The 22,009-nt window shown below is 39.9% G+C and overlaps 1 protein-coding gene across 4 annotated transcripts in view; it reads left to right on the plus strand.

Moving 5' to 3' along the window:
• LOC124267591 overlaps positions 1–18,567 on the plus strand; it is a 26,239-nt gene extending 7,672 nt beyond the window's left edge. The window contains exons 1-5 of one of the 4 annotated variants that reach the window (XM_046702548.1): positions 8,613–9,050; positions 12,154–12,465; positions 16,458–16,526; positions 17,415–17,480; positions 18,224–18,566. In XM_046702548.1, coding sequence (XP_046558504.1) covers positions 8,978–9,050; positions 12,154–12,465; positions 16,458–16,526; positions 17,415–17,480; positions 18,224–18,312 — 609 coding nt within the window. In that variant the 5' untranslated portion in view covers positions 8,613–8,977 and the 3' untranslated portion in view covers positions 18,313–18,566. Of the gene's footprint in view, positions 1–8,611; positions 9,051–12,153; positions 12,466–16,457; positions 16,527–17,408; positions 17,481–18,223 lie in introns of those variants that run through there. The other 3 variants (XM_046702546.1, XM_046702547.1, XM_046702549.1) reach the window with 3 other exon arrangements.
• The last annotated feature ends 3,442 nt before the right edge of the window (positions 18,568–22,009 follow it).

Raw genomic sequence — 22,009 nt, forward strand, 5'->3', positions numbered from 1 at the left:
GATATTTTTACAGACCGCGTCATATATATCTGGGGCTGGGATAGGCGGGTTTGTCTTCCCGTCCTCACTGACGTCGTGTTAAATAAAGATCGCCATTGCGCAGTATTGGGATTCCCCAGGTTAAAATAGACCAGTTGCTAAGTAAACAATCATGGATCCCGTTCAGTACATTAATCTAGGCCCCCCTTGTGAGATTCCGGTCGGAACTGAGTTCATTAGTCCATGCAAGTCACCACTTTCGATCAAGAAGAATTGGACGGCTGCAATGACATGAATGTGTTTCTAAAGAAACTAGGCAAGTGTCGGGGTCAACTGTATAGCGGCCAATACCTGGTTGTATGTCACATATAGCCCATGTCTTTCCCCTTGTGATGGACGTGTAGATCGGATCTCTCCTCCACCTAGAGAGACCTGGAGAGCGCACGAACCACGCCCTAGGACGGGCCATGCCGGGATGGATGGGCCCAAGGACTGTCACGTTGATAATGTTGATGACTGTCGGCCTGCGCGTGGTCGCAGGTAAGTGAAACAACTTCAAACTGAAAACGAACAGCTCAGTGCTGGTTCAGTGAATCTACTGGATGGGGTTGGGGTGACGATGATTTATTTATTTATTATTTATTTATATACATATATTTATTTTATGTTTTACACATGTGTATGCCCGTTTTTTTTATTATAATGGTAGCTACGCCCCTGACACACATTGCGTGTCAGCGTGTCATGTGTTTCAACCCTACAGGTATTGTGTTGTGATTAGATCTTTTGTGACTGTCCTTGGTTTAAAATGTCAGCGTGACTTTTATCTGTGACGGTCGTGCATTTTTTACATGAACTGGCCCTCTCTGCCGATTTTCACAGCGATTCTCACTATTTTATGTCACGGTTTCATTGAAAGTTAATCTCATTCTTTTTGGGCGGTAGGTAGCCTAGTGGTTAAAGCGTCCGCTCGTCACGCCGAAGATCCAGGTTCGATTCCCCACATGGGTACATTGCGAGAAGCCCATTCCTGGTATCCCCCGTGATCTTGCTTGAATATTGCTAAAAGCGGCGTAAAACCAAATTCATAGCACTAACTGGGTGGGTGGACAAGTGGAAGCCAGGGATTGTTAATTCAGGCATGATTGATAAGAAATCCAAATAGAAGCCAGGGGGGAATAACTAGCACTAACTGGGTGCATGGACAAGTGGAAGCCAGGGATTGTTAATCCAGGCATGATTGATAAGAAAGCCAAATAGAAGCCAGGGGGGAATCATTAGCACTAACTGGGTGGATGGACAAAAGGAAGCCAGGGATTGATAATCCAGGCATAGTTGATGAGGTAACAATAGTGGAATAAAACAGGGTGGTAAGAAAACAAATGAAAGCCAGGCCTAATAGTAATAAATACAAAGAGACCAGCAGTGATGGTAAATTAAATTAATAAGTCCCAAGTGCTAGGCAGATATGTTCCCTGGGAACCGATGACATGTGTGAACCAGGTCAGCCAGCCTGACCACCCGATCTCGTCAGTCGCCTCTTACGACAAGCATAGTCGCCTTTTGTGGCAAGCATGGGTTGCTGAAGACCTATTCTATCCCGGATCTTCACGGGTAGGTTTTTCTTATATGCTAGTCATGTATACATAAATATAGACATGCTGTGTGAAGCATCAGTTTTGTAGATGAAATAACGTCGGTCATAAGGTAACTGAAGACAAGGTTACGTGTCCAAACACTGATCTTTCGCCAAGCACGGGTTACTGAAGAGTTAATTCTTACTCAATCTTCTGGTAATGTTTCAGAGTGGGTACACTGGTTGGTTGATGCTTGTTAAGGTGACATTTACAACTGATTCAGATTTAGGATTAAGTTTATTCAGTAATTCTGGCCTTAAGGCCTACATTACAATTGTTGATGTTACAAAATATTATGCAAGTCACGTGAACTTATGGTTACATTCATGGTTACATTTATGGCTACGCACAGTGAAAACATGTTTGAGATAAATTGCTACAGACTTAACAATCATAATATTCTTAGAATTTAACAAATTTGACAGTGAATGTTTGTCTAATACAGTGTTTGAAAGAAATGGCATATACTTTTTTCGCAAACTTAGATACTTGGTGCATACAAACATGACATGGAACTCATCCTCTATAGAGCCTGTAGTACAATTAGAACATATCAAATCATTTTTCCATTCTGAAGAATTACAATGTTTACGTGCCCTATTTACACAGAAATCATAAAAACCAATTCTTAATTTACATAAAGCTCTTATCAAAGATTTATCATGAAAATTTAAGATATACGAATCTGGTTCTAGCTACGACTTATGAGAGGCATACTATTCCAAATATCTAGAAGTACTAATGGACATAGACCACTCTTGAATGAAATTTTACAACTGATACTTTACAACTGAGCCATTGCTCGAAAAATATTCTGACATTAAGCAGTCGATGACAGTAAAAGTTCCCGAGAATTTATAAAGAAGGTGCAGATGTGCAAGCGTTGACCAATCAGAGGGCTTGCTTCGACCACACCCCCGTTTTGTCCGGACATATCGTCATCCATTTGTGTCAAGATCGTTTAGTTGAGTGTCAAAATCGGTTTCAATCGACTTGCAGAAATAACAATAAAGAATTGGTAGGTGTCATGAGTGGTGATCGATAGGCCAATCATCCATGGTTATGTTTATTAATGTTTTAATCGATTATATGCGATTGTAGAGTAGAGATCGGCAAAGCAGGCGGGTAGGGTACACCGAAGTGTCCGGCCTTGTCATGATGTATTGTACTGTGTAGCTTTTCGTGTCGGGGGTCATCTCCAAAAGAAAAATATTTACTCTTGGCAAGGACACGAAGCATTCGTCACCACTCGACCCTTTCCGTAACCGCTATTCGGCTTGTCCCGGAATAACACGAGTTGGTCACGAATGGGACACGAAGGCCTGAGGGTTACGTGTAAAACTAGGAACTGAAAGAATTTGAAACTATAACTCAAGAGTGGAAATTGATTCGATGGAAGGAAACGAAATAGGACTCTTGAGTTATAGTTTTAGAAAATAATGCCATTCAGAACAGTATCACTTAGACTTGATGTACTGTTTAAGATAGACACTTCCTCGGGATGAGACTTGATGTACTGTTTAAGATAGACACTTCCTCGGGATGAGACTTGATAAACTGATTAAGATAGACACTTCCTCGGGATGAGACTTGATCTACTGTTTAAGATAGACACTTCCTCGGGATGAAACTTGATGTACTGTTTAAGATAGACACTTCCTCGGGATGAGACTTGATGTACTGTTTAAGATAGACACTTCCTCGGGATGAGACATGATTTTCTGTTTAAGATAGACACTTCCTCGGGATGAGACTTGATGTACTGTTTAAGATAGACACTTCCTCGGGATGAGACTTGATGTACTGTTTAAGATAGACACTTCCTCGGGATGACTAACGTTCACACACAAAGTAATGCATGAACTCCAATAGTAATGCATGAACACTAATAGTAATGCATGAACTCCAATAGTAATACATGAACTCCAATAGTAATGCATGAACTCCAATAGTAATGCATGAACACCAATATTAATGCATGAACTCCAATAGTAATGCATGAACTCCAATAGTAATGCATGAACACCAATAGTAATGCATGAACTCCAATAGTAATGCATGAACTCCAATAGTAATGCATGATCTTCCACTTTCCATACAATATTTACATTGTCGTTCAGTGTATCCCCCACAATGAACTGCAAGTTTACATCTACTTCATCTGAAGCGAGTCATGCATGGCCTCAGATGTAGAGTGATGGAGAGTGTAAAATATTGTTTTTTTATATTCAACAGGGATTTAAAATGCTTATAGTAAAATTAATCATATATACTGTTATATAGAACTACACCATGAGTGAGTGAGTTAAGTTTTACGCCGCACTCAGCAATATTCCAGCTATATGGCGGTGGTCTGTAAATAATCGAGTCTGGACCAGACAACCCAGTGATCAACAGCATGTGTCAACCAAGTCAGCGAGTCTGACCACCCGATCCCGTTAGTCGCCTTTTACAACAAGCATGGGTTACTGAAGATCAATTCTAACCCCGAATCTTCGCGGGTCAGACTAAACCATGAGGGATGAAGTTTGCCCAAAAAAGTCATTTATATAAAAAGATGAATAAATATCTTCACATTGCCATCAGTGTGTTTAACCATTCATATCCAAATCCAAGTTCAAACATTTTTTATATGAGTTGCCCATGCGACAAGTGTGGTCCAGTGATTTGAGCATTAAATGACAATGTTGATCAGGCAATCTGTGATCATCCAAATTCCGTATTTGATATAATATTTGACAGCATTTGTGGTATTCTTGTATACAGAAGTCACTCCACCACACTCTCCCCAAACCATAGCATTGTTGTTTTCTTTTATCCATTTAAAAAAACAACAACCTTTGATATATTTTATGCCGTGCATCTTTAATAATTTTACAAAATACATTGTTCCAAACGTCTGCACCATACCATCTTATAACTATCATTAAATATATGATATAAATTTTGAGAGGTTATATTTCTTTTTATATCTGTACAGTGCCATAATAGCGTCGTTACTCTGTCTAACAAGTGTATTTAGCGTCTCAGTTCAAGCAAGTTTAGGTGAGGTGAAATTGGGTTTAACGTCGTGCTTGAGAATATTTCGCGACGTGCATGCATGTGTATGTGCGGCTGCTAGACTACTACTTAAGCTGGTTTTATAGTGCTAGCCCACTGAGATACCATGCCGCAGTGATGCATGAATACCCCACTCAGACACATTATACTGACCCCAAGCCGACAGGGAGGGGACCAACAAATACCATATTTTAAAGTCTTTTGGTATGACGCAGGCGGGGATCGAACCCGCGATCTTCCGCTCTCCGGGCGGACGCTCTAACCACTACACCACGGAGGCGGTCTAGCAAGTTTAGGTGTGAACGCAGTACGTACATACATGAGAAATATGTACAAGCCCTTGATGTATGCTAAGAAAAACTAGAACACTGTGAGAAACACCTATAAGACTACGCCTATAATATTATTCCATTCGCTGCCATTGTGATGACTTGCAATATGTACCAACATCCGATCACAAATACATTTGTAGGACTATAGTTCGTAAACGTAAGTGTAAAATAGTATTTGCATAAGGACCAAGCTGCTAACCTTATATCCTTACTTGTTGTTAACATTCTGTCACCAGACAATACTGTTCATTTAGTTCTCAGTACCCAGTACCATTGGAGATGTGCCTATTGCATGTGCATTATTATCATTATTGCAATATGAATTGTAACTTGTATACTGGCCTCTGGCCTATTCAGAAATAAATTCAATCTTGATAATCCCTGTGATCTGTGAGCTGGAGTCTAGGATACGGTGACAGCAAATTTGGATACGTTATTCAACGGGCAGTACAGTGTGTCTATAAATATTGACACGCCACAGAATAAGTCCCCACCCACTCGGATCCGATCATTGCGCAACATTTATAGACGTGTGGTATGATACATACCAACATGAAACACACATCCTGGTTCTCACAACAGCGATTATCCTCAGTGCCACGTCTCTTACACATCCACTGACTCACTGCTAGATCGAGCCATTCATCAAGCCATGTTTCCGACACTCCCTTGAGTGTCACACATAAATAGTTCTATCAGTATAAACGCGTACATGAAATGTGGGTTCATGGCAATATAGGAATGAATAACTGAATGTTGAGCTTACAAATCTAATGTGTTCAAAATTGATGACCACTACCAACCCAGAACAAAAAGGGTGAACCTAACCTCTCTTGAAGTCACATCACACACGCACACGCACACGCACTCGCGCGCACTCACACGCACGCACATGCACACACACCACCCCAAAGCCATTAATTATGAACGGTCCCTTAGTGCGTGATGAATGAGTGAGTGAGTAGTGATGAACTCTGGGTAGCGTGTTTAATGCATGATGAACTCGCGTGTTGAATGAACGTGATAAATGTACGGTAGCGGGTTATGCCCTCCGTATCTATGCTTAGAAAACAATGTGCGTGGGGGGGTGGGGTGTGGGGGGAGTGTTCAAGGTAAACAAAATCGATAAAAAATGCATATATTTCAACAGCAACGTATCTAATCCTAGAAGGGACATTGCCACGTAGTCGCATTGTCGTGTTGTCGCCCTCACAAAAACAAGCAAAAAGTGGCAAAATTTATCGAAGGCCAAGAACTCGAGAACGCGACAATGTCCCTTTTAGGATTACAGTACAACCAGAAATTACTGAGAATTTAAGATTGTATTATTTTTTTTTCACTCATTACTCACGTATGGAATGTGAATATTAGCAGAACATAACTCCAGATTCAAAGACAGGTGAACAGTTAGTATTTTGTCAAGTCACAATGGGCAGCAATGCAGGCTTCAATGCGGCGGGGCATACTACTGATCAAAGAAGTTAGAAAGTCGTGGTCCATGCTGTCCCAATATCGGACCACCTCTTCTTTCATTTCAGCAATATTTGTCAGATTTTTCTTATTGACACTTTCCTTCATAAATCCCCAAACATTTTCTATTGGATTTAGGTCAGGGCTATAGCTTGGCCAATCTAATAATGTCATATGTTGGGTCCGAAACCAGGCCTGTGAATGCTTTGAACGATGTTTTGGGTAAGATGGAAGTAAATGTCCCTCGAGAATATCTGTGTACCGTTCACTGTTCTTATTCCCTTCAAATACACAGAGGGGCGTTGCCCCTAACACAGATATGCCACCCCACACGTTAAATTTCGGACTGTACTTTGGGCGCTGATACAAAGGTTTTTCAGTTTGTTTGGTCCAGAATTCCAGTGTATTAGGAAACAGCCACACAGAACTTTCATCTGAGAAAATCACATTGTCCCAGTTAAAATTTCTATGCTGTAAGCACCAGTTCAACCTTCGCTCCTTTTTGCTGAGGTTTCATGATCGGTGATGGAATTCCTCGACTTTTCTGCCAGCCAATTGCATGCAGCACAGTTCTAATTGTCTCCTTACAGACAGCCACAGTTCCTCTATCAATCATATCCAGCCTTAAGTTTTCGAAACTCCTTCGTTTGTTTTTAGAAACAAGAATACCAAGCCGCCTCCTGTCACTGACAGTCAATTTTCTGGGCCTACCTGCGCCTCCCTGGTGCTCAATGCTATATCCATTTGCAATATTTTTCAAAACACGATAAACAGTGGATAAAGGGATGCCTGTTCTATTTGAAATCACTTTAGTTGATTTGATGTCCTTGTTAAAATACTCTACTTCCCCTTCTCTAAATCATCCATACTGAGGATCACTGAAAATGTCGTCTGCTAGCATGATCAAGGTTGTATATACTAGAAATCCAATTAGAATATTCCTAAAATTTTCAATAATTTCTGGTCATACTATGCATAGCAACGGGAACAGTTGAAAGAAATATGTTTCTTATTTCACGTCTGAATGATAGAACGAACCAAGCATGTCGTTCAGGGTGATGACATTGGCGACCGGTGACATCACAACGTGCATTCATACCGTTCAAAACCACATATTTGCATTCGCGCTCTGTTACTTGAATAGAATTCCTATCGTCACCAGGTGCATTCAGTTGGAGTGTTTGCACTTTGATACAACACGAAAGAAAGGTAAATCCTGGCTTGGTTTGGGGCGGTATAATTTGTCGCGATGCATATCTGACACCATTGAAACGTTGCATTCAACGTTAGTCTTGGGCAGAGTTCAAGGATGCGATCGTATCCAGTCTCCCTCTCTGATGCTCATTATGTCATCACTGGATTGTCACAATCGCAGGCCGCATCATATAACTTGACAACGTTGTATTCAACACGCTAAACATATAAATTTCATGTTTTCGCCTTTCGATATTTTTACAGACCACGTCATATACATCTGGGGCTGGGATGGGCGGGTTTGTCTTCCCGTCCTCACTGACGTCGTGTTAAATATAGATCGCCATTGCGCAGTATTGGGATTCCCTACGTTAAAATAGACCAGTTGCTAAGTAAACAACCCTGGATCTCGTTCAGCACATTAATCTAGGTCCATTGTGGTGTAAAACGCCCCTTGTGAGATTCCGGTCGGAACTGAGTTCACTAGTCCATGCAAGTCACCACTTCCGATCAAGAAGAATTGGACGGCTGCAATGTGTAACCTAGCTGTTTACGATATAATCCTTGATTGGTTATACTTTTGTTCGTTATTGGTTGTTGTTGTGTGTTTCTTTCTTTTTTCTTTTCTTTTCTTTTTGTTGCTAAACGCCACACTCAGCAATATTACAGCTATATAGCGGCGGTCTGTATTTAATCCAGTCTGAACCAACCAAACCAGGGATCAACATCATGAACATCTGTGTTGGGTGTAGGATGAGAATAGGGTTCGTTTGAAGAGCAGAACTCACAAACCAGTCGCAGTTTTGATCTGCGGAACCACTATCTTTCAAGTCAAATGTTCTCGTCACGATATGGCTGCAATATTGCCGATGTGACGTTAAATAATAACTCACTCACTCACTATCTTTCAAGAATCGATTATTCAAATTTCGCCTAAGTGCTTGAATAATATAGTGCTACGACACGCGTGTATTCAGGATGTACGACCTATTATAACCCAGTTCAACGTGCATGACGTGTATTTTCCCAGCTATTTATAGCGCTAAATCATATATATATATTATTCAGCTGTGAACAGCGTAATGTTTCGTTCCATAGACAGTTTCTAAAGAAACTAGGCAAGTGTCGGGGTCACCTGTTTCTAAAGAAACTAAGCAAGTGTCGGGGTCCCCTGTATAGCAGCCAAGACCTGGTTGTATGTCACATATAGCCCGTGTCTTTCCCCTTGTGATGGACGTGTAGATCGGATCTCTCCTCCACCTAGCGAGACCTGGAGAGCGCACGAACCACGCTCTAGGGCGGGCCATGTCGGGATGGATGGGCCCAAGGACTGTCACGTTGATAATGTTGATGACTGTCGGCCTGCGCGTGGTCGCAGGTAAGTGAAACAATTTCAAACTGAAAACAAACAGCTCAGTGCTGGTTCAGTGAATCTACTGGATGGGGTTGGGGTGACGATGATTTATTTATTTATTTACTATTTATATACATATATTTATTTTATGTTTTATACATGTGTAAGCCCGGCTTTTTATTATAATGGTAGCTACGCCCCTGACACACATTGCGTGTCAGCGTGACATGTGTTTCAACCGTACAGGTATTGTGTTGGGATTAGATCTTTTGTGATTGTCCTTGGTTTAAAATGTCAGCGTGACTTTTATCTGTGCGGGTCGTGTCAGCGTGACATGTGTTTCAACCCTACAGGTATTGTGTTGGCATTAGATCTTTTGTGATTGTCCTTGGTTTAAAATGTCAGCGTGACTTTTATCTGTGCAGGTCGTGTCAGCGTGACATGTGTTTCAACCCTACAGGTATTGTGTTGTGATTAGATCTTTTGTGACTGTCCTTGGTTTAAAATGTCAGCGTGACTTTTATCTGTGCAGGTCGTGCATTTCCTACATGAACTGGCCCTCTCTGCCGATTCTCACAGCGATTCTCACTATTTTATGTCACGGTTTCATTGAAAGTTATTCTCATTCTTTTTGGGCGGTAGGGTAGCCTAGTGGTTAAAGCGTCCGCTCGTCACGCCGAAGATTCAGGTTCGATTCCCCACATGGGTACATTGTGTGAAGCCCATTCCTGGTATCCCCCGTGATATTGCTGGAATATTGCCAAAAGCGGCGTAAAACCATACTCACTCACTTACTCTTATTCTTTTTTCTCAATATCTATTTTAGGATTTCTTTTTGTAGGTGATAACAATACTTATCATTTATATTAAACACTTATCCGTGACATAAACTTATGGCATAAAAACGTGTTACTTTTGTAAATGTAGGAACATTTGGTTCATGGAAACGTTAGCAAGTAGTATTGGGACTCAGTTTATATGTTCCGTCTTTCTTTAGCGATGTTTTAATTGTGTTCCTTGATTTGCTCTATGGACTTTGAGCACAATTGAGTGAGTGAGTGAGTGAGTTTAGTTTTACGCCGCACTCAGCAATATTCCAGCTATATGGCGGCGGTCTGTAGATAATCGAGTCTGGACCAGACAATCCAGTGATCAACAGCATGAGCATCGATCTGCGCAATTGGGAACCGATGACATGTGTCAACCAAGTCAGCGAAACTGACCACCCGATCCCGTTAGTCGCCTCTTACGACAAGATAGTCGCTTTTTATGGCAAGCACATGGGTTGCTGAAGACCTATTCTACCCCGGATTTGAGCACAATTGAAGCTGAGCTTCGTGTTCTCATTATTCAGACTAGTTTCCAAATTAAAATAAATTTAGTAAGATCTGGATAACATTTGCCACGGGCGCCGTACGATAAAGTAGTCAACGGTTTTCCATGCGATTATTTTAGGCATCGTGGGTGACCGCGGGCTAGGACATTTGTGTTCACATTGTCTACGGGCACCGTGCGATTTCCCTCTGGTTGGTTGATGTTTGTTAAGGAGACATTTACAAATGATGCTTTCTTTTGAGAAGCCATTGCTGGAAAAAAAATCTTACATTTCTTCCAAGTCAAGCAGTCGATGAAAGTAAAAATTCCCGAGAATTTATAAATAATGTGAATATATTTAGCAGCGTTGACCAACCAGAGGGCATGCTACGACCACACCCCCGTTTCGTGCGGATATATCGTCATCCATTTGTGTCAAGATCGTTTAGTTGAGAGTCAAAATCGGGTTTCAATCGACTTGCAGAAATACCAATAAAGAATTGGTAGGTGTCATGAGTGGTGCTCGATAGGCCAATCATCCATGATTATGTTTCCATTCAGTTTTATTTGATTGCTTGCGATGGTAGCATAGCGATCGGCAAAGCAGTCGGGTGGGGTGCACCGAAGTGTCCGGCCTTGTCACGGTGTATTGTACTGTGAAGCATTTTGAGTCGGGGGTCATCTCAAAAACAAAATATTTTAAATAATTAATCCTCACAAAGACACGAGGGCCTGTGTATGACGGTTCTGTTAAGATGTCGCACTGCACATGATGAAATAGCCAGACGGGAACGATAAATTCGTCACGAATATTGCCTGTATTACGACACTATCAAATGTCATTAATAGATCATTGGGTGCAAGGCCACAGATTACACAAGGGCGTGGGGATAGTTTCAAAAGCAGAACTCACAAACCATTCTTAGTTTCTCAAACCACCTGCGCAAACCACACACTCACAGACACATCGTTGCTCAAAACATCGACCATCGGCTTGTTGGGACTCGCTTATTTACAGACCGCCGTCCTGTTGCTGAATTAGTGCCGGATACGTAAATATTAGACCAATAAATCTACCGATTCTCTTTTACTAGTAAGCTCGTTCACCTCTGTGACATAAATGGGTGAGTGAATTGTTTTATGCCGCTTTGAGCATTATTCCATGGTAAGGTGCATCAGATATGGGATTCACACATTGTACCCATGTGGGGAGACGAACCCAGATCTGCGGCGAGACAAGTGAACGCTTTAACCGCTAGGCTACCCCACCGCACCTCAGTGGCAAAAACTACGTTACATGACCGAGGCTCACAAGGGAGGATTAGGCGGCTCCTCTGTAGGACGAATTGCGGGGCCTTAGACCACCGGTAGGCCATTTCGGTACATTGTTGAAAGTTTTAGAGGAGGTTGGGGGGGGATTGTCTTCAAATATGTTTGCACACTGGTGATATTGTAAATGAAGTGGCCACTTACTTTGTACTTAAAGTTGTTGTGGGTTTGGGGTTTTTTTTGGGGGGGGGCATTTATATTGTATATGCTCCGCCATAAAATCATCAGCTCGCATGCGCGCGTGCGTGCACACACACACACACACACACACACACACACACACACACACACACACACACACACACACACACACACACACACACACACACACACACACACACACACATACCAGCCATAAATTATGAACGGTCCCTAAGTATCCTGTGAACGGTCAATACCTTATATCTCAGTGATTCGAGTAGACCAAGATAGTGTTCTATTATATACATCACACGTTATGAATAGCTATTGTTTCACTCTACAGGTGAAGTTTGGGAACTCAATACGACACGACTATCACCATACTTGATGCGGATAGACTGCTCCTTGAACAAAGGATTTCAACCAGATGACAAGATAAGAATAGTGCAACCCCCAAACAATGGAACGAGGACCACCTGCCGATTTCCATCAAAATGTATATTAAATGATCGAAATGATAGCGTCTTTTATGGGCAACGGAATACAACGTTATCCATAATCTTCACACCAGAGAATAGTGGTCTGTACTCATGCATTTACAACGAGGACCATGGCGCCATTGCTTCAGGTTGGGTCACTGTGCAGGAACCAACAGGTACGTGGGAAACCTCCATAGACTTGTAGAATGTGCAGTCTTGCTTTTATTAAAAACTTTCTGGTGTCCCCCGCCGTGATATTGCTGGAATATTGCTAAAAGCGAGTCAGTCATTAAAAACTGATCATCGGCAATTATCCTTCCTCTTATGGTAATAGATGGTTGTTTGTTGCTTGTTTAACTTGAAGTTCGCACTCAACAATATTCCAACAATATCCATATTTTCCTTATCAACTCACTAAACCAAGCCTATTTACAGGGAGATGTCTCCACCAGTCATCTATACCAAACAAAGATAAAGCCCGAGAATACATTAAAAACTATCGACCTATCTCCCTTTTGAATATATCTTACAACATAGCATCGGCAGTAATCGCCTCTCGAATTAAAAAAGTCCTTCCAAATATCATAAGCGAAGATCAAAAAGGATTTATGAAGCGTAGATATAATGGTGATTGCACCAGACTAGTATCCGATATAATGGACTACATTGAACTTTTGAATATACCAGGCATTTTGATACTCATTGATTTTAAAAAGCTTTCGACTCTGTTGAATGGAAATTTATCGAGACATGTTTAGAATTTTTTAACTTTGAACCTTCAATTACAAAATGGGTAAAGAGTTTCTATAACGATATCAAATCAAGCATTCTTGTTAACGGTTTCTCCTCAGACTTCTTTAACTCAACAAAAGGATGTAGACAGGGTGATCCACGTTCGCCTTACTTATTTTTATATGTGCAGAAATTCTAGCTCACATGTTAAGGGAAAATACAAATTTGCAGATGACACAACAATAATACTTGGTGGATCAGAAAAGGTCTTTCAGGCAACAATTGATATACTTAAAAAATATGCTTCCTTTTCTTGACTCAAAATAAACATAGCAAAAACAAAAATAATATGGATAGGTTCTAAACACTTATCTAGTATGAAATACACAATGCCATGGAATCCCAAATATAACATATGTTACTTATCTAGTACACAATACGGTAAATCCATGAACTTAGACTGGTCGCAAAGACCATTTACTTTACTTGGAATTACCTTCCAAAACGACAAGGCAGAAATGGCTGAACGAAACTATAAAGATAAATTAAAGATCTTAACCCAAACAATGACAATGTGGTCCCGACGGCACATGACACCATTCGGCAGAATAACAGTCCTCAAGAGTTTAATTTTACCTTCCCTAAACCATCTTTTCACCATGCTTCCTAATCAAAAAATGAATATAATAAATGATCTACAAAAAAGATGTTTTAGGTTTGTGAGGAAGGATAAACCTGATAAAAAAACGTACTACTGTAAAACAGACATATGAAAATGGTAGACTTAATGTACGCCTCATTTTGGAAACAATACAGTCTCAAAAGATCTCTTGGTTAAGAAGAACATATACAATCCATACAAAAATAAAAACACTCATAGATATTAACATTCAAACAGAAACTTTGTTTCCAACCGAGATGGGAAATAACTATCTGCGCAATTTTATTCTTCCCAAAATACCCAATCCTTTTTGGCGTGATTTCTATGAAGCATGGGCAAAATTACAATCACTACAAGGACACGATATGGCATATACACCAAAACAATTTATATGGGCAAATGACAATATAACTACTGCTAAGAAATCTATAATATATAGACACTATTTAAAAGCAAATGTTAAATTCATCGATGGTTTACTCAAGAGTGACGATGTTTTTTAAAAGTTTGATGAGTTTACAACTGAATACAACGTAAAGACAAACCCTTTAGAATACGCACTCCTGCTTAATACACAACTTAGATGGCTACAAATTAAAATTATCCAGAGAATTCTGACAACAAATAAAGACCTATTGAACTATAATATTATATCACATTCATTGTGTTCTTTCTGTGATAAGGAATCAGACACCATTATTCATATGTTATATGAGTGCAAACATATTAAAACGTTGTGGAAGCAATTAACAGATTGGATAGACATTGAAACTGGCACACAATTAGAATTGAACGTAAAACACATATTTTTTATATGAAAAAAGAAGAAACGACGTCTTAAATCTAATTTTAATGTCCACAAATCAATTCATCTATGCAAACAGATATTTAAAATCTATCCCTACCATAACGGACTAAAGCGCCATCTACATACAGTACCTTATATCAGGGAAATAAATGTGCAGCATACTCAGGATGCCAATACACGAGTTTTTGGTCTTTTTTATCTTCATGTCATAACCTCTTCATATGATAAATTTGAACTACTCATCAATCCTTGGTTGCCATGTGAAATCCCCTTAACATTAAAGAAAATACTTAATGTTTCTTTTCATTCGATGTTCGCCAATGTACAAATGAAAATATATCATATACACTACTATATTATATGAACATGTATCTCAAACTATTCACTTGATTGCGTCTATAATCATGTAATACCCTGTACCTTTCAAAAAGAAATAAAGTGATAAAAAAATCGGTTCCCAATTGCGCAGATCGATGCTCATGCTGTTGATCACTGGATTGTCTGGTCCAGACTCGACTATTTACAGACCGACGCCATATTGCTGGAATATTGCTGAGAGTGGCGTAAAACTAAACTCACTCACTCACTCACACTGTGATATTTAATCTAACAAGTGCAAGCTGGAATATCATGTAACAATTACATAATGTTCATAATTATCATTTGTACGGCAACGTGAATTCCTATACTGAAAGCATTTACATTGTGTAAGCCTTAAACACGTGTGTTGTGCCCTTAAACGTACAGAAGGTTTTAAGTCCTGTTTAAGAAGGCAGACGGAAGAGAAAATGCGTTTCATTTCCTACCAGTCCCCCGGAGCCCTTGACGCGCCGAGGAAGCGGCCCATATTGAAATAGGAGAGAGAGTGAATCAGACTTTTCCGTCAAGAGGGGTGGTGTGTGTGTGTGTGTGTGTGTGTGTGTGTTTGTGTGTGTGTGTGTGTGTGTGTGTGTGTGTGTGTGTGTGTTGGTGTTGGTGTCTCTGCAAAAGCCTATTTAAGTAGAGTGACCGCTGCAATGAGTGGGAAAGGAAACTTTTGGATCTGTGCATTTGACAATATCATGAAAAAGATTTCATCAAAACCACCAAATTAATCACCTTGGAGTGATATTAAGTTAGGAAAAGAACTGAGAGCGATTTTTAACTGCCAATCATTAAACCCTTACAAGACTTCAACAAAAGTTTTCAAACACCCTTACAGTATGGTATCAATTCAGAGAACAGGCCTTACGCAGACATATAAGCTGGTCGAGGTGTTGCCATAGTGTTTCTTTTGGGGATCCTTAATATTTGTATCTACGGCTTCATACCAGAAACTTGTTTTTTCGCCATTTGATGGGATTCCGATACAAGAACCAAATTCCTGAAATATTTGTAGCCATTTGTTGCTTCTCTGGAGCATAAATCTCAAATATGTTTTCAGAGTTATTACTATTAAAAGTGATAGTAAATGAAGTTTGTAGTTCCCTTTTAGCCATAGGGTAGCAATAACCTGGCCTAGGTAACCTTTCCTATGAAACCTTTCCTACATTACATTCCTATTGGAGTTGACCCGCTTTTGACATACGTGGAGATAGCTTAATTAGATTTGGGACTTAAATATGTATTGTATTATTATTTAGTTGGTTGACAAGGGAGGATGTTACTGTGTTTGGTCGGATTGCTATGAAAAGTTAGGATAGAGCAAAGAGATTTCAGCGTTACCATGGACATGATCATAATTCTGATTATTTTAGATTATTTTAGTAATTTCGACACTGTTACCAAGCATGTCCTGTGCTGTTACAAACAACAGTATGCTTCTAAAGGTTTAGCTTTTTTCATTTCAAATACTTGTATAGAAGATGCAAATCATAGTATTAAAAGTTTACAGATAATGTTGTTTTAGGTGTGTTAATCAGTGGTAATCAAGAAATGAACAAGAGAACTGTATCTACTACCGAAATAACTCTGTATAACTATTTCAGACACGACGACGCCCCCCCGCGACCCCAGCACTGCAGTCGGTCTAGATACGCCTTCAACGGCAGAACACGGTGAGGTGATTTTCTAGCTACTAACTTCACAAGATGAATGTTAAATCTTTATTACATGTTAGTAATTATGTCTCCCCCGAAGAATCGGGAGATATATTGTTTTTGGTTGAGTTTCAGTCGGCGTCGGCGTTCCCATTGTTTCCGGAACATAACTCTAAAAATACTTGAACAATCTTCACCAAATTTGGTATACTGCCTCTCCATATTATGTAGATGTGGGGGTTTGAGGGGTTTTTTCAAAAAAATTCTGTTTTCATGGCAACAAGTTGGACTTTGTCATTTTGAAGGGTAAAGTTCGTTTCCGCAGCATGATTCTGAAACTATTTGACCCATCTTCACCAAAGTTGCTATACTGCCTCTCCATATCATGTAGATGTGCATTTTGGGGGTTTGAACTGTTTTTTTCTGTTTCACTTATTGATCATATTTATGAGAGAGATACAACATACCGAAGATCTGGTGTTGTTCCATGCTACTACAGTTTCCATGATATCACCTATCTTGTTCTTGATTAGATTCCAGTGATAAGTTACATCCGTAACTGAATGTGATAAAATTATATTTTGATTTCAGCATTTGTTGATTTTTTTATTGACTAGAGACAACTCTGTGACTGAAAAACAACAGATTCATTCATGCATTTCGAAATAGAATCATTTAGAATTCTGAATGTTTCGTAAAGTATAACTGTGGAGTTGTTGATTTGTTGATAAGCAATTAAGTTCAATTGAATATAAAAAATTCAGTGAAGACTTTACAAACATAATAACATACTATCAATAATATGTTTTTTCATACTTAGAGATTTTGAAATTGAAGGAATCAACGTTGAATTGGGGGATAGGGGAGACATCTGTTTTTACGAGTACAAACACTTTCTAGTTACAGAAGCGACCACAAACCTCACTGGAGACTCCAGTACTGACGAGAAAGCTTTTATAACATCAAGCACAGGTGATGATACTCACATACTTACAGGTCTACAGCACGGTCGTTTGTAATTATCTTGTGGCTGGGTTCACGTCAGGCTATTCTCAGCAGTTGCGTCCCTTGTCGCTAACAGAATACGCTAATTGCAATCTTGATTGATCGTGATGCTAGGTATGTCAGAAGAATCCTATGAGAATGTGGTTTCGAATTCATCATGGACCCAACCCAAGCCAGTACTAGAATCTGTAATATAAAGAGAATGTAGCCTAGTGTTTAAGCGTTCGCCCATCACGCGAAGACCCGGTTCGATTCCCCATATGGGTACAATGTGTGAAGCCCATTTCTGCTGACGTTGCTGGAATACTGCTAGAAGCGGCGTAAAACTAAATTCCGTCACTCTAAAGAGAACCTGTGATGCCAGTTATAACATATGTTACATCTGACCCCTTTCTAAAACATGGGCGGTAGGATAGGGTAGCCTAGTGGTTAAATCGTTCGCTCATGACACAGAAGACCCGGGTTCGATTCCCCACATGGGTACAATATGTGAAGCCCATTCCAGGTGCCCCCACCGTGATATTGCTGGAGTAATGTTAAAAGTGGCGTAAAACTAAACTCACTCACTGACGGTTAGAGCCGTTTGCGGGGCCATAGGACCTAGTAATCTTATCACCTGATGCAGTAAGTGTGGGGAGTCATCTTCTTGGGTAAAATATTATTGACAAATAGTAACCTCGATGTGACATTCCTCACGCGCTCTGTTTCAGAGACACCTGCAGCTGCGAGGGGCTTCAGCCAATCTGAACCTGGCATTTGGGTCACGTGTCTTGGACTCATCGTCTACCAGTGCGCATAACAGCAGATAAGCAGACAAAAAGCCAACACGTTGTGGATGTTTAACTAAATGAATGAGTCACTCTGATTTCACATAATTACCATATTTTGCCATATGTGAATGCATTTAAGAGAATTCACTCTTCTATTGAAATGGGTCAATTCTCACTCTGGGGCGGTGGGGTAGCCTAGTGGTTAAAGCGTTGGCTTGTCACGCCGAAGACCCGGGTTCGATTCTCCACATCATTACAATTCTGGTGACCCCGCCGTGATATTGTTGGAATATTGCTTAAAGCGACGTAGAAAATATACTCACTCACTCAGTGACTCTGTAAATAATCGAATCTGGACCGGACAATCCAATGATCAACAGCATGAGCATCGATCTAAGCAATTGGGATACAATTGCGTGTGTCAGCGAGTCGGACCACACGATCCCGTTAGTTGCCTCCTTCGACAAGCATGGGTTGGTGAAGACCAATTCTAACCCGGATCTTCAAGGGTAGGTTCTTTATTCAACTAAACTTGTACGATATATTGGCATCTTTCAAGGTGGATCAACATGTTCAACGCCTGTAGAAACAATCCCACTAAAACCACCAGCATATATACTGAGGTAAATGTTTGCTCGCTGAAGCACTGATGTAACTGTCTTGGGATTATGTTAATGAGAATCGAGAAGATTCGATGCATATATTCCCCGTCGTGGTTTTTCATTGACATAGTTGTTATTTGTTTTGTTTACTTGTCAGGATTATTTTCTGACCTATATGTAAACTGCATGTGTGACGGTGTATGTGACCTGAATGTTACAACATGAAATTGAATGTTTTTTAATTTTGCTACAATTTGTTTCACTTTACCCAAACACTATTCCTATAACATTGCGTGTTTATACACCTGAGCCTAGATTTTCGAAGCTCTCTTAGTGCTAAGATAGTCGTAAGCGTCATACATTAAAATTAACTTACGACTATCTTAGCGCTGAGAGACCTTTGAAAATCTAAGCCCTGGGCTCCGTTTCACAAAGCTATCGTAGCGCTTCGAATGTCGTAAGTCTATGTTAAAGAATGGGAGTTACGATCATCTTAGCGCTTCGAATGTCGTAAGTCTATGTTAAAGTATGGGAGTTACGATCATCGTAGCGCTACGACTGTCGTAAGTCTATGTTAAAGTATGGGAGTTACAATCATCTTAGCGCTACGACTGTCTGTATTGCAGTATAGGAAGTACGACAGTCGTAGCACTACGATAGTTTTGTGAAACGGGACCCTGTATTCGTGAATGACTTGTTTGTTATATATTCTGATCACTTCTTGAATGACCCGATGTTTGGAGAATCGGCTGACTTTCACTTTTTTTGTAGTGTAAAATCAAGGGATGAAAATCAGTGAAATTACACATGGCCTTATGTCGGGTCCACTCAGCTACAGGTAACATTGTATCTATGTATAGGGGTGGGGTAGCCTAGTGGTTAAAGCGTTCGTTTGCAATGCCGAAGGCCCGGGTTCGAATCCTCATATGGACACCATGTGGCACCTGATATTGCGGAAATATTGCTAAAAGTAGCGTAAATCTAAACACATTTACTACCGATGTATATCTGTAAACGTCGATGGTCAAAGAAGTTATTGTTTGTTCTTCATCTGTGCCCTGTAACATTACGCCACGTTTAACTAAGCATTTATACTTTGACAAAATCTTTCCGATTAGCTTGTAAATCAAAACGTATTGTGTGCAGAATATATATACTATGTGTTAATATCCAATAGTGTGGCGTATTTTTGATACTCTTGATGTTAATAAATCGTTTTTACATATGTTAAATATATATGTGTGTATGTTATCCTTGTCAAACATGAAACATATTAGCGGGAATCGAGACTTATTTACTCCAATGACTGTAGAGAATGGATACTACAAGTTAAATGATGTGTATTTGCAGAAAAAGGCCACATGATCCACGTATTTTGTATATGTTTGGTTGTGACTTTTTTGGGTGCTTTTTAACTCCTTATTTACCATTAGTGCCGTGGGTCACGTTGCCTTTTCTACACTTAAACGTCTTGTATAATGTAGGAGTAGACACTCTCAGCCCTGGATATATCGTTAGATTGGGCTAACGCTTACTCATTGATTCATCTCTGGATGTATAGGGTTTTTTTTGTTTGTTTTTTTTGGTTGTGGTTTTTTGTTTTTGTTTTGGTTTTGGTTTTTGTTTTCTTGTGTTTTTTTGTTTGTTTGTTGTTGTTTTTTTGTTGTTTGATTTTGGGGGTTGGGGTGTGTGTTTTTTTTTTTTTTTTTTGGGGGTGTTTTTGTATTTCTGCCAGGTATACATATAGGTTGACATGTGTAAAAGTATACAGTTCAGTACATATGTGTTGGTTGATAATACTTCAGTATAATTGTAGTGAGTCAATAACACTGTTACATGTGCAACGAGATAATTTACTTACTCAACGGTTCTGAATAGCATGTGCAATATGGACCATAGTTTTGAGAAGTAGGGTTCCTGGTCAAGATTAATGTACACATATTCTATTCATCTCTGAATGTATAATTCATAGAGGGTTAAAACCAACTCAGCTCAAAGAGGGATAAAACCAACTTAGCTCAAGGAGGGATAAAACCAACTTAGCTCAAAGAGGGATAAAACCAACTTAGCTCAAAGAGGGATAAAACCAACTTAGCTCAAAGAGGGATAAAACCAACTTAGCTCAAAGAGGGATAAAACCAACTTAGCTCAAGAGGGATAAAACCAACTTAGCTCAAAGAGGGATAAAACCAACTTAGCTCAAAGAGGGATAAAACCAACTTAGCTCAAAGAGGGATAAAACCAACTTAGCTCAAAGAGGGATAAAACCAACTTAGCTCAAGGAGGGATAAAACCAACTTAGCTCAAAGAGGGATAAAACCAACTTAGCTCAAAGAGGGATAAAACCAACTTAGCTCAAAGAGGGATAAAACCAACTTAGCTCAAGAGGGATAAAACCAACTTAGCTCAAAGAGGGATAAAACCAACTTAGCTCAAAGAGGGATAAAACCAACTTAGCTCAAAGAGGGATAAAACCAACTTAGCTCAAAGAGGGATAAAACCAACTTAGCTCAAAGAGGGATAAAACCAACCTTAGCTCAAGAGGGATAAAACCAACTTAGCTCAAAGAGGGATAAAACCAACTTAGCTCAAAGAGGGATAAAACCAACTTAGCTCAAAGAGGGATAAAACCAACTTAGCTCAAAGAGGGATAAAACCAACCTAGCTCAAAGAGGGATAAAACCAACCTAGCTCAAAGAGGGATAAAACCAACTTAGCTCAAAGAGGGATAAAACCAACTTAGCTCAAAGAGGGATAAAACCAACCTAGCTCAAAGAGGGATAAAACCAACTTAGCTCAAAGAGGGATAAAACCAACTTAGCTCAAAGAGGGATAACACCAACTCAGCTCAAAGAGGGATAAAACCAACTCAGCCCAAGGTGCGTTAAAACCAACTCAGCTCAATGTGCGTTAAAACCAATTCAGCCAAAAGTGGGTTAAAACCAACAGCTCAAAGTAGGTTAAAACCAACTCGCTACAGTTCAAAGTGGGTTAAACCCAACACAGCTTAAAGTGGGTTAAACCCAACTCAGCTCAAAGTTGGTTAAAACCAACTCAGCCCAAAGTGGGTTACAACCAACTCAGCCCAAAGTGGGTTACAACCAACTCAGCCCTAGGTGGGTTA

Source organism: Haliotis rubra, unplaced genomic scaffold (genome assembly GCF_003918875.1).
Source record: "Haliotis rubra isolate DU_JTF1 unplaced genomic scaffold, ASM391887v1 Scf1320, whole genome shotgun sequence".
NCBI lineage: Eukaryota > Metazoa > Mollusca > Gastropoda > Lepetellida > Haliotidae > Haliotis > Haliotis rubra.